General features: G+C 42.6%; 1 protein-coding gene across 1 annotated transcript in view; it reads left to right on the top strand.

Annotated features, from left to right (window-relative positions):
• Positions 1-4,194: 4,194 nt before the first annotated feature.
• The window catches only part of DOCK8 (dedicator of cytokinesis 8), a 129,582-nt gene continuing 121,203 nt past the window's right edge, over positions 4,195-12,573 (top strand). Inside the window, exon 1 of the mRNA XM_018571256.1 lies at positions 4,195-4,321. Within this exon, the coding sequence (XP_018426758.1) occupies positions 4,269-4,321 (53 nt within the window). The 5' untranslated portion in view covers positions 4,195-4,268. The remainder of the gene's footprint in view (positions 4,322-12,573) is intronic.

Genomic DNA, 12,573 nt, shown 5'->3' with positions numbered 1-12,573 from the left:
AGAACGGAGAGTGGCAAGACTGGTACAAGACAACAGAAGGGCAACAGTGCATCAAATTACTGCAGATCTTAATCAGGGATCCTCTCAAATGATCTCTGAACACACTGTTCGCCGTACACTGCATCGTATGGGATATGGAAGCCGAAGGTCTGTTCGAACACCTTTGCTGTCTGCAGTTAACAAGATAAAACGTCTCCAATTCGCACAGGAACACAAGGATTGGACATTCGAGCACTGGAAAAAAGTAATGTGGTCCGATGAATCACGTTTCCAGTTGCATCATGCAGATGGCAGAGTGAGAATTTGGCGGGAACAGCATGAAAGCATGCACCCCACATGCATGAGTACAACCCTTCAAGCTGGTGGGGGCAGTATTATGGTTTGGGGCATGTTTTCCTGGCATGATTTGGGCCAGTGGTGTAACAATCGCCATAGCGACCCAGGCGGCCGCTATGGTGCCCAGGCACAGGGGGGACCGGCCAGGGCAGCCTGGGTCGCTATGGCATGTGGGGGTGCTGGCTGTCTCAGACACAGCTCAGCAGCGGCCACGGCGCATTTCTCCTCATAGCCACTGCGGAGCTGTGTCAGTGATAGCCAGCCGCTGCGGCAGATGAGGGCGGTGTACGGAATGGAGGAGGCGGTGTCCTCTTATATCACTGGCCAGCGACCTAAGAGCAGGTGGGGTATCGACCGTCGATAGCAGAGGAGGCGGGGCACGGGAACGGAACAGGAGTCGGGGGACGGAACTAAGGCTATTTACATTAAGATGATATCTATTAAAAAGAGACTACATTTTCCTTTTAAGAGGCTGACACTTTTATTAAAGTGCATTTACACTTTTGCAATCAAATTCGGATAAGCCTATTCAATATTTGTTACATGTTCTCATTCACATAGCATAACTTTAAAAAAATTAAAATAAATAAAAATGCTGCTTACATTTAACTTGCGTTTCTAAAATACCCAAAACTGAAATGTTCCCTCTGCTATGTAATATTAAGGAGCTGGCCAGGGAGTTGAAGTTTACCATAGTTAGCCCTGTATGTACTGTTATGGATGCTCTCGTTATCAGTTGTAAACTAGATTTGAACACTATCTGTCTTAACAAAAGGTTAAAGATCTAGAATCATTGCATGTTAATGAGAGGAAACGTATTGGGGCCACACAGGGTCCCTTCATCAGGGCAACATAGTGACATAAAGAAAGCGAGGGGAAACTCCCTCAGAAAAGATATAGACAGAAAAAAAAGCTTAAAAACGCACACTATGCCAATATCTTTAAAAATAAAATAATCGGGCAGGAGATTCTGTGAATGCAGGGTGTCATGAACCCACCACATTGCCTTTCACTTACAAGTAATGACACAGTGAGTGATCTTCCACCACCAGGAAAATAAGCGATTGGGACAGGCCTAAAAACCTTTTTAAAAAGTGTGAAGCCCAGAAATAACATAGGTTCTATTGGTCCCAAATGTATTAAAAACCGAAAGTTTTGGCTCAAGTGATACTTTGAAGTGTTTGCTATATCACGTTTGTGACATTTCACTTCAGTAAATAAGCACAAGGATTAATTCTGCTACTGGAGTGCTGGCTTCATCTTCTACAAGTTTGATACACACAGCACCACCCGTGACTATCACTGCCAGCACCACGGTTGTTCAGGTCCAATCGCTGTGAGGAGCACAGGGGACACATCCATATACTACATTTCTATGGGGACAGATTCACTTTGAAATTGTTCAGAGTAACTTGACACTTTTTAATGTGCAGATACAGATATTATCCGGCTTTTCATTAAATAAAAAAAACCATAAGAAAATAATAAAATCAAATTGTTTCAGTTTTAGATACCTATAGTGCTTACTAGACTTTGCTTTAATAATAAAAGTCAATAAAATAAAATGGTATATTTGTTTTTTTTATTTGTATAGTAATAGATAACAAATCTCTGCATTTTTGTGCAGATGTGTTGCCACAGTTTATACCTGGAAGCACAGCGTTGCCAGAAATACCACATGTTTGAATAAAGCCTTATTTTTAGAACGGACTCCAGTATAATATTTACTTGTCCCGATAAATGTAGCTAAGCCTAGTAGAAAGTGCAGAGACCCTGTTACAACCTACAGCAACATTCTAGAGTCCGTCTGCCAAGACCAAAACGTATTTTTAGAGGCCTTTTTCTGGAGCTGAATATTTCTTTCTTTTCTTGATGAATGAAAGCTACACACCCAGGAAGACAGCAAGGCAAAGATAAAAATTATGTGGTTAACATAGGGCAGTGCAGTGAAAATATCTCTAAAACCACCTAGGAATGTGAAACTTAGGCGGCAGTTTGGTGCCTTGAACTCTTCTCTGTTCCTCTTCGGAATTGCTTCATAAAAAGTAGTGAAAAGAAAAAGAGCCTTGCTGCCTATACAACCAATCAGATGTTTATGTTCATTTTATTAGCTAGCCCAGGGAAATGCATTTTAAAAGTGACACTAAGGCTCCATTCAGACATAGCGGTAGCGTTTTCCGTGTGGTCTTTCGCATGGAAAACCACACAGAAAGAAACCGCGCAAATGTTAACATACGGGTGGATTTCGCTTGTTTGCAGCTATTACTATAGCCAGAACATGTGGAATCCGCCCATAAAATCGCGCTTGGATTATTTTGCGTTGCAATAGTCTGAACAATGCACATTGCAATGCATTGTTTTTTATGTTTAGTGCGGTTCCACTTGTATTCGTACGGCCGAATACACGCAGAAAACTTCTCACATGTGAATGGAGCCTAAACTCTGGAGTGCATTGAAGTACTTTAAAGAGTTATTAAACCCTCATGTTTTTTTTGCATATATCTACTGCTAGCAAGCAGTAGATATATGCAAAAACGTTAAAAAAAAAAAAACTTTTGAAACCTGTGTCTCCGCCGCCCTCTCCCGTCCAAACATCTGAACATTTCTCGGGTGGCCGCAAAGGATCTTGGGGCGGGCGCATGTGCAGTTCAGATGTTCGGCCGGGAGACGAGGAGAGACACAAGGTAAGTATATGGAGCAGCGTGAACCCGCACAGACCCTGTTGGACATGAGATAAGAGGACAGAGGAGTCAGCGCTGGATCGGAGACCCGCACCAGCGCTGGAGGGACAGCTAAAAACGACAGCAAGGAAGAAGATGATCGGATTAAGAGGCATCATTTAAGGTAAGTCCCTACACTAACATTGGGAGGGAGAAAAAAAAATCCTTTAATGTCACTTTAACTATTAATAAAAATGTATCTTGTTTGTGTATCACTTGACTGTAGTTCCTCAAATCATCTCTGAATTCATGCTGTCACTGTCCTTCTGGAGGGTGACTACTTTTGTTCCCCATGGTCCCTGTGTGTGTGTTGTAAAGCAGTCACCACTCCAAGCTCACTAAGCCTTGCAGTGGGGTTAAGAACAATTTTCCCTGGAGTTCTGCTTTAACACAAGGTTTGAAACCATTTAGTATAAGATTTTCCAACGTTTGACAGATACATATGAACATGTAGCACAAAACACATCTGTCTGTGTTACTAAAAGATTAATTTTACCAATGAAGATGTGGGAGTGCTGCACCTTTGGGTTGGCTTCCGAAAGCAGAAGTTCCATTTTGCATATGCAGCCATGCAGATTTACAGACAAAGGCAGGAAATTGAAGAATGATGAAACTGTATGGGGGTTATAGAATAATAACCCAGAAGACTAGGATCAAGACTCCAGGACTGGAGAAATGTGCAGCCACACTGTGATCCTCATAATTAAATGTGGGAATGAGAACAGAGCACTATGAAAGAGCAGCTTAACCCCCTGTCAGAGCAGGGGTCACATTTCAACATGATTAAGCCTAACAAGCCTGTGTGAGCAGAGTACATTCCTCAATCTGCAACGTGGGACAGCAGAAGACGTCACCCCATTTTGGAGCAGGCATATAAACCTTGATCGGAACAGCTGACTGCTGCGGATATGACTTATAATGATCCTCCAAAAACTCGGAAATCTGTTTATTTTAAACACTGAATGGAGCTCATCCTGTTGACAACCTTGAGCAAAAAAAAAGGAGATCCTAATGAAATGGCAACAGTAGAAGAAAAGTAGATTGTGACAAGCTGATCGTCCTGATAGCTGTGCATCCCTCCCCCAGTAGGCAGGCAGGGTGGCAGCAGGCAGAGAGGGAGGGAGGGGGAATACGGAAGTGACAGATGACAGCTCGCTGAAAGTACACAGGCATGAAGGAGAGTGCAGCACTGGGGCACAGGGATCACACACCATGGCTTCACTGTCCAGCGCCGAGAGAAGGGCATTCGCTCTTAAACTCAACAGGTAAACACATACCTTTCACTCTCTTTATACTTCTTATTACTGAGAACTTCTAGATCACCAAGGTAGGGCGATCGTCACTGCCTTTATACTGTATGTAGGAGAAGGGAGGTCGTCACAGCCCATATATTGTATATAAACGTGTGAAGATCAGCATTGCCCATATACTGTATATAAAAGCAGAAAGATTAGCATTGCCCATATACTGTATGTAGAAGAAGGGAGATCGTCACAGTCCATAGATATAAAAATGTGAAGATCAGCATTGTCCATACACTGTATATAAAAGTGTGAAGATCAGCATTATCCATATACTGTATATAAATGTAGGGAGATCAGAGTTGTCTATATACTTTACATAAAAGCAGGGATATCATTATTGACCACATACTGTATATAAAGGCAAGGAGATCAGCATTGTCCATATACTTTGTATAAAAGCAGGGAGATCCGCGTTGGCCATATCCTTTATATAAAAGCAGAGGGATCAGCATTGGTCATACACTTTATATAAAAGCAGTGAGATCAGCATTGCCTATGTACTGTATATAAAAGCAGTGAGATCAGCATTGCCTATGTACTGTATATAAAAGTAGGGAGATCTGCATTGGCCATATACTTTATTAAAAAAACCAGGGAGATCAGCATTGCCCATAAATAAAAGCAGAGAGATCAGCATTGCTCATATATAAAAGCAAAGAGATCAACATTGGTTATATACTTTATATAAAAACAGAGAGATCAGCGTTGGTCATATACTTTATATAAAAACAGAGAGATCAGCGTTGGTCATATACTTTATATAAAAGCAGAGAGATCAGCGTTGGTCATATACTTTATAAAAAAGCAGTGAGATAAGTATTACCCCTGTATAATAGCAGAGAGATCAGCATTGGCCATATACTTTATATAAAAGCAGGGAGCTCAACATTGGCCATATACAGTACTGTATAAAGAAGAAGGGAGACCATCATTGCCCATTGACTTTATATAAAAGCAGGGAGATTCATTGCCCATATACTGTATATAAAAACAGGGCGATAAGCATTGCCCATATAATATAGATACATTTTAAGATATTAATAACATTATATTATCAGTATAATTGTTATTGCACTTACTGATTTGCACTATTCAGATTAGGCCAGAACACAGATATTGCCACAAAGAAATTAAAGAAATCTATTTTTATTCTGACCCTGATTCGCTGTATTATTTGAGTGATGTAGAAGTTATTGTAGAAAACTATTTTATTTATTCTTGTGTTGGGGGATTTGTTCAATTCTCAATGTACTACTTGTGCAGTTGTAGAGAATCAATATGCATAGCTGATCTACAGTGTGGTTTTGGTGGAGCTTTTACCGTAGTAGCCCTTGGGGCACAAGTTACAGAGGAATGAAGGCGTACACACCTCTTCTAAAAGGTTGTGCATCATATATCAGCTCTACTCCAGATAACATACAATATAATTGCGCTCTCAGTTTTCTCAGTCACTGAAGAAAGGAAGAGATCTTCATCAACAAACTGAAAAATATGAGAGATTTACAGTATATGGTGTGATAAGTTATTGTTTGCATGGTTACTAGTACTATTGATTAGAGGGAAACATAAAAGTTTTACATGGAATCAATGCTGCTATTAAATTGCTTGATTAAGAAAAACAACTGGATAATTTGCATATCCAACTTTTTTCATATATGCACTTAAGGTGCATTTCCCACAATTATTGTACACTTTTCAGAAGTCAGGTCTGCAAGGGTATACTGTACAATATGGCTCCCTTTAATTTGAATTAACCCAAAGTTATATGCCCCCACAAATAGTTCAGATGCCCAATGCAATTCTGTATTGAAGGCCCTGTCATAAAATGGGAACTTCTGGTAGGCCTGTCCAGCCCACAAGGAGGTACTTTTTATGACTGTTGGCAGACTGAACAGTAGTTTGCATTGCAGATTGAAGTGAATCTGTCACAAATCAAACCCCCATGAGAATAAACTTTGATGGAAGTAGCCATTTAGTCAAAACAAACAAAGGTTTGCCTGGAGTTCCACTTGAATCGTTTAGTTCAATCATGTTAAAAGGTAATGATGGCCAACAACTGTTCTCCATTTTAGAGTGTACCAGGGCTAACATTGGACAGAGACACTGCAGATGGAAACCACCGATTGTGCTGTATAAGGCTAAATTTAGGCTCTCTACATCTAAGCAGCTTTCAGTGGTAATTTACTTTACAATTAACTACTATAGGGAACCCACAGCAAACATAGAAATGGTCTACAAACTAATCATACTCATTCAGTGCAATGCATTGCAACAAACGCAATCTGTGTGAATCTTATTGTGTCAACGTTCAACGTGTCAACATGCATTTTGCGGTCCATAGAAATGAATGGTTACACAGGTAGATGCACGTTTTTTCAGGCAAGAAAACACTGACTGCTATTAAAAGGCTGCAACAATACACAAACACACATGCCACAATGCATGGCAACACACAAACTGCCCTCATTTTTACAATGTGTGAATCCAGCTTCAGTGTTTATCCCTGCTGCAGGAACATGGGTGTTCCAAGCCTTTTTGCCGCCTGAGGGAAAGTTAACAAAAATGAATAAATACAAATGTAAACAATGACGGCTCTGGCAATGGGTGATTCAATGCACACTGCCGGAGGTGCCAAAATGCACTAACCTGTCTACTAAAATGCAGCGTTTTAGCGGATGGGTTACCGTGCTGAGAGCAAGGCGCTTGTCAGCTTCAGTGACCAAAGAGCAGATCGGGGAACGGACGTTCTTTAGCCTTATCCCCATCTCAACTCTCCCGGAAATTCTGGGAGTCTCCCACTATTAGATAGCGGCTCCCTGATGCCCAGGAGAGAAATAAGTTATCCCGGAAAGGTTTACTCTGCTCTAGTAGGGCAAACCTTTCCGGGATCCCCTGCTATCTGTTTTTTTTTTTTATTATTTTGACATCGGCCGCCGTCAGAGTAAAACAATAAAAAAATAAAACCAGACAGTATGGAAATGAATAGCTAGGCTACTACTGGCTATTGCAATTTGCAGTAGCCAGTAGCAGGCTGGCTATTGCACCCGCCCACTGCTGCTGTCAATCAGCAGAGGTGGACCCGAAACAGCAGATAGCATGGGAAAAGCATTAGCTCTTTTGCTATCTGCCATCATTTCAGGGAGGTCCTCCCCCTCCGAAATGAGAAGGGCACCTCCATAAAATAATTTTTTACAGGTTGGGATGTCTGTATCCCTTTCTCCATACTGAGCGTATTTGGCGTGATCCCCAGAGGAGCGGGAGAGCCCAGACAAAGCGGTGGGGAGGTGTACGTGGGGTGTGTGGGAGGTTGCGGTACACATACAGTACAGGACAAGTGCTCGGGTGGCTCTACAGCCCCCCAGATTGCTTGTACTCAAGAGCCCTCCCCAGCAGCAACACCAGCCATGATCTTTGTATAACCATGTACATGTACATCCTATGGTCCTATGGTCCTGAAGTGGCTAAGGCTAGTTGCCAACACACCTTACACTCTAGTCTTACATTACATGATTACTGTGTGAGTGACCTACTGTGCATTCAGATTGTAAACCTTCAGTGCCCTACCACGCAACGCACCTACTGTGCATTAACAGTGGGGGAGATGCATTGCGTTGCCATTCATTCGAATGGCCCCAAAGGCTTCGCCCATCCACAATGCGATCTACCACGCTGCAAAGCGCAGTACTGCAATACCGTGCATTGCGGTGTGATGCGGTTGAAAAAAGTAATCCATGCACTTTAAACCTGAACTCCAGGCAGATATAAAAGACACACATTAGTGCAGCTTCTTTATTGATCAATACATCCTTTATATGTGTTTTTTTAAAATGGAAGCAGTGTAAGTACCTGAATTTGACTTGGTTTCAGCCTCTTGAAGTCCCTGTACAGCAGAGCTCAGACTGGGGGGAGGCAGAAGCAACACTGAGAGCCAATCACTTGTGCTGCGGTGCAAGCATATTACTGATGGAAGAGGAAAGCAGAGTGACAGAGAGATAAGCTTTAGCTCATCAGTGCGCTGCTTTTCCTTTCACTGTTCAATCACAGGCTGGGAGAGGGACACAACCTGTGTTTCGTTGAACTGCAGCAGTGAAAAATGAGGTCTCCTGTCTGGCCAGAGTGGCAGAGCTGTGTAAATCTCAGAAGTGGATGGGCAGAAATACAATATCTTTAGCAGGTAGTGTTACGGGTCTGTATGGTAACAGTAGCTCCCTTTTTTGTGTATTCAGCTGTTTGCCTAGAGATCAGTGATAATAGTCTAATGCTGAAAAATCATGTTGTATGTGTACAATCTACAAAACATGATGGAAAACATTACAATTTTAGCATTGTGTACTAGGGTATAGTCTATTAGGATAAATGCTGTGATATAGGGGTGTAGATTTGGCAACAGATGTCCACCAAAAGCATAAAACAGGTCCAATGGATCCTTTACAGGATATTTCACAATGTTCCCCTGTTTGGTAGGACTGTGGTTAACAGAGGAAATGGATGTGTGAAAAGACTTACTTCATATTTGTTGCAATGTACACACAGCATTTCCTCACTATGTGTTTCTTTTTTTACTCCTGCTAGGTTAGGAGGCATTGTTCATTTCTGTGGGTGCTAGAATCGTTTGGTTGTGTTCTATGAGGCTAATGGAGGCCGACAGACAAGGTTAACATCCCACTGGCTCTCTGTGGAAAGCAGCACGTGTCTGTCAGATATTTCTTATTGACTTGGCTGCTTACTTGTAACAGCATGACAGGTAGTGACATGACTGTAACTATTTTACCTTCTAATGCTTGAGCTATGCAGCATTTCATGGCGGATTCACTGAGACGCCACTTTGTAAATATTGAAACACAGGAAAAATAGTGTGAATCCACCACAGCTGTACCTTTCTAAGGCCTCATTCACACACAACGCAAGCAAAATTGTATATTGAGCATATACGCGTCTTTGCGCATATATACGAGCGTCTATGCGCGGATATACGAGCGTATATATGCGTGCACCATATACAATCCCAGAATGCATCACTCATAATGGAATTTTTAATGTGCTGTACGCATGTACGCGCGTAAACGCGTATATGCACGTAAATACGCAGAAATACGCTGCCCGGACGCATCTCTGTTCCATTCTGTTTTTGCGCATATATACGCTACGCAAATATACGGCTCCATACGCGGCTGTGTGTATGGAGCCATTTATTTGCATATGTTGCATATGGTACAATACGCACGTACGCGCGTATACGTGTGAATGAGGCCTTACTCAGAACAGAGTTAAGAATCAAATATTTTTACATTTTTTCAAATAAACAAAAAACGCTGAACTCTGGACACAAAACTTTCATGGAAATATATTCCTCAATAGCTAGAAAGGATATAAATACAGTTTGTGTGCACCAAATGCCTTTGCAAACCCAAATATTATCTTGTAAAAATAGCAGTGGCATTATCTCTGTGCTGTACATAGCCAGTGCTATAGCAGGGTTTGGCAAGTCCACCCACTACAGGCTGCCAGCAGAAATCTGCAGGGGAGGCGGATACAAGACCAGTAGCTCTGCACAAGGAGTGAGAGTGGCAATGACTGGTCTTTATTACAGGAATTCCACAAAGTTTCACAGTGGATTACTGCACAGATCTGGAAGAAATATACAAAGGACATCAGGTAAGAATACCTGCACTTCTTGTATTTAGAACATCCTTTCTCAACCAGGGTGCTGTGGCACCCTGAGTTACCTTCTTCCCCTCTCAGGTGTGCTTTGAAATTTTTGTACGAGGTCATGCCTTTCTATGGTGCATGCAGGCTGGCAGCTAGCACCATGGAAATGAATGATACCAATCCAGGTCAGGCAGGATCCATTTAGAATAGGATGGAAATTTGCCTCAATCCAGGCCCCCTCCTTTCACATCAGAGTCCTCCCTCTCATACTGCTAGTGTGAGAGGGGGGACTCTGATGTGAAAGGAGTGGGCTCCTGATTTGAATGGGGCTCCTAATGTGAAGGAGGGCTCCTCATGTAAAGGGGACTCTATTGTGAAAGGAGGGTGCTCCTGATGTCAGTGGGCACTTCCAATATGAATGGGGGCTCCTAATGTGAAGGAGGGGTCCTGATGTAAAGGGGAACTCTATTGTGAAAGAATGGGGCTCCTAATGTGAAGGGGGGCTCCTGATGTAAAGGGGAACTCTATTGTGAAAGGAGGGTGCTCCTGATGTCAATGGGGACTTCCAATATGAATGGGGGCTCCTGATGTAAAGAGGGACTCTGTTGTGAAAGGAAGGGGCTCCTGGCATTAATGGGGGCTCCTAATATAATGGGGGGGGTCATGATGTAAAGGGGAAATTCTGATGTAAAAAGAGGGATTCTGATGTGAAAGGAGTGGTCAATGATGTGAAGGGAACTCCTAATGTGTAGGCGTTCTCCGGATGTGTATTGCGTGGGGCTCCCCTTAAAACCCATATCAGGCCCGTATCTCGGATAAGGGTCTGGTATAGATTTTGGAGGAGGCACATATTATTTTTTACATTTACAATTTTAAGATTTCAGACTGAAGAGAGTTTGTATAGTTTTGGCTGAAAAAGGTTGAGAAATGCTGGTATATAGTGGACAATATTTGCTCATTTGCTCAGTTCAGCCTGAAATGGTCAGATGAATGCACTTTAATAACTACATTGACCTTATGGTATGAAAATCAGACATTTGCAACATATTCGCACTTCTAGGGCTACACATGGGTTCAGAAGGCTATTTCTTGTTACAATAAACTTGCAGTAACATTTTTAAATAAAAATACAACTGTAACAAACCTGGGAAAATAAAATAGCACACATGAGGAAAACACATCCAGAAATATAAACAGCTGCATTGATAAGCAAATCTCATTTTTTTTCCTGTAAAACTTGGCCCAACCCACTGCCAAATTATACTCCTGTTCATTGGTTAATGATGATGCTTATGTCATTCAGTGACCATTAGTAAGATGATCAGGGTGTCAAGCTTGCTTTTTTTTTTTTTAGGAAAAACATTTAGTTAGATACATAGTTTAATAGGGCTTTAAAAATACACACATGTTAGTTATTGCTTAAAAGTTTTCTGAACTTTGTAGTCCCCAAAACATAGGGGTCTATTCACAAAGCTACCGAAGGATCTAGCCGTAGCTTCGGCTGATCCTTCGGGTAGCTTCGGCCCCAGGACCCCTTCCGTTCTGGGCTGCTGTACGGGCTATTCACTATAGCCCGTACAGCCCCCGAAGTTGGCCGAGGGGCTCAGTTGAGCCGAAGGCATATTCTTCGGCCCGACTGAGCCAAGGATAAATTCGAAGCTGAGCATGTTTGGCTGACCCGAAGCCACCCGAAGTACGGCTGATTTCAGCCGACATACGGTTGAAATCAGCCGTACAAGCCTGAAGTGAATACTTCACTTGGGGTCGGTTGTTCACTCGGCTGCCTACGACAGCTTTGTGAATAGACCCCCATAGATTTAAAGGAGATAAAGATAGAACTATATGTCTTACAAAGATAATGTTTTAAGAATTTTGTATCTGTGCAGAAACTTCCTGTAATCAAGACCAGCCAATGCTGTTCTCTTCTAGTGCAAGTGACTGGTCTTGTCTCTGGCCCCTCCAGTAATTTTCTGCTGGCAGTCCTGCTGGGCCCCTCCCACAGTTCTGATCTCTGCACAGGATGTGTACAGCACAGGGATGATGTCACTTCTACTTCTACTAGGTAATATTTGGGTTTTCAAAGGGATTTGGTGCACATAAAGTGGATGTATATCCTTTATAACTATTGAGGAATATATTTAAATATACAGTTCTTGTGCCCAGAGTTCAGCTTTAAAGGAGAACTATGAGATGAGTGATTTTCACTCACCTCATAGTTCTAGCCGACCTGTGACAATGAGACTGTCACAGGTCGGCTCAGTAGATCGGGAGGTGAGCGAACGGGAGGTCGCTGGATTCCCCTCTCCGATCTGCCAGCGCTGACTGGCAGAACGGACGGGGGAGGGGGCAGGTACAGCTGGCTCTGCCTCTAGATAGGCAGAGCCAGCTGTCACTCACGCAGCTGGGCGGCTCTCGACGTCCATGTCGGGATCCGCTCCGGCTGCGGCGTCTCAGTATACCGCGAGCTGTAGCTTGCGGTATACTGAGCTTAGGGTAACAAGGGGAGGACGCTAGTTTGTGTCCTCCCGTTACCCTAAGGAGAACTATGGGGAAAAAGTAATTGA

This window comes from Nanorana parkeri, unplaced genomic scaffold (assembly GCF_000935625.1).
Source record: "Nanorana parkeri isolate BGI_ZX_2015 unplaced genomic scaffold, ASM93562v1 scaffold1713, whole genome shotgun sequence".
NCBI lineage: Eukaryota > Metazoa > Chordata > Amphibia > Anura > Dicroglossidae > Nanorana > Nanorana parkeri.
The sequence above is the reverse complement of the archived record's forward strand: the minus strand, read 5'-3'. Positions and strand labels throughout refer to the sequence as shown.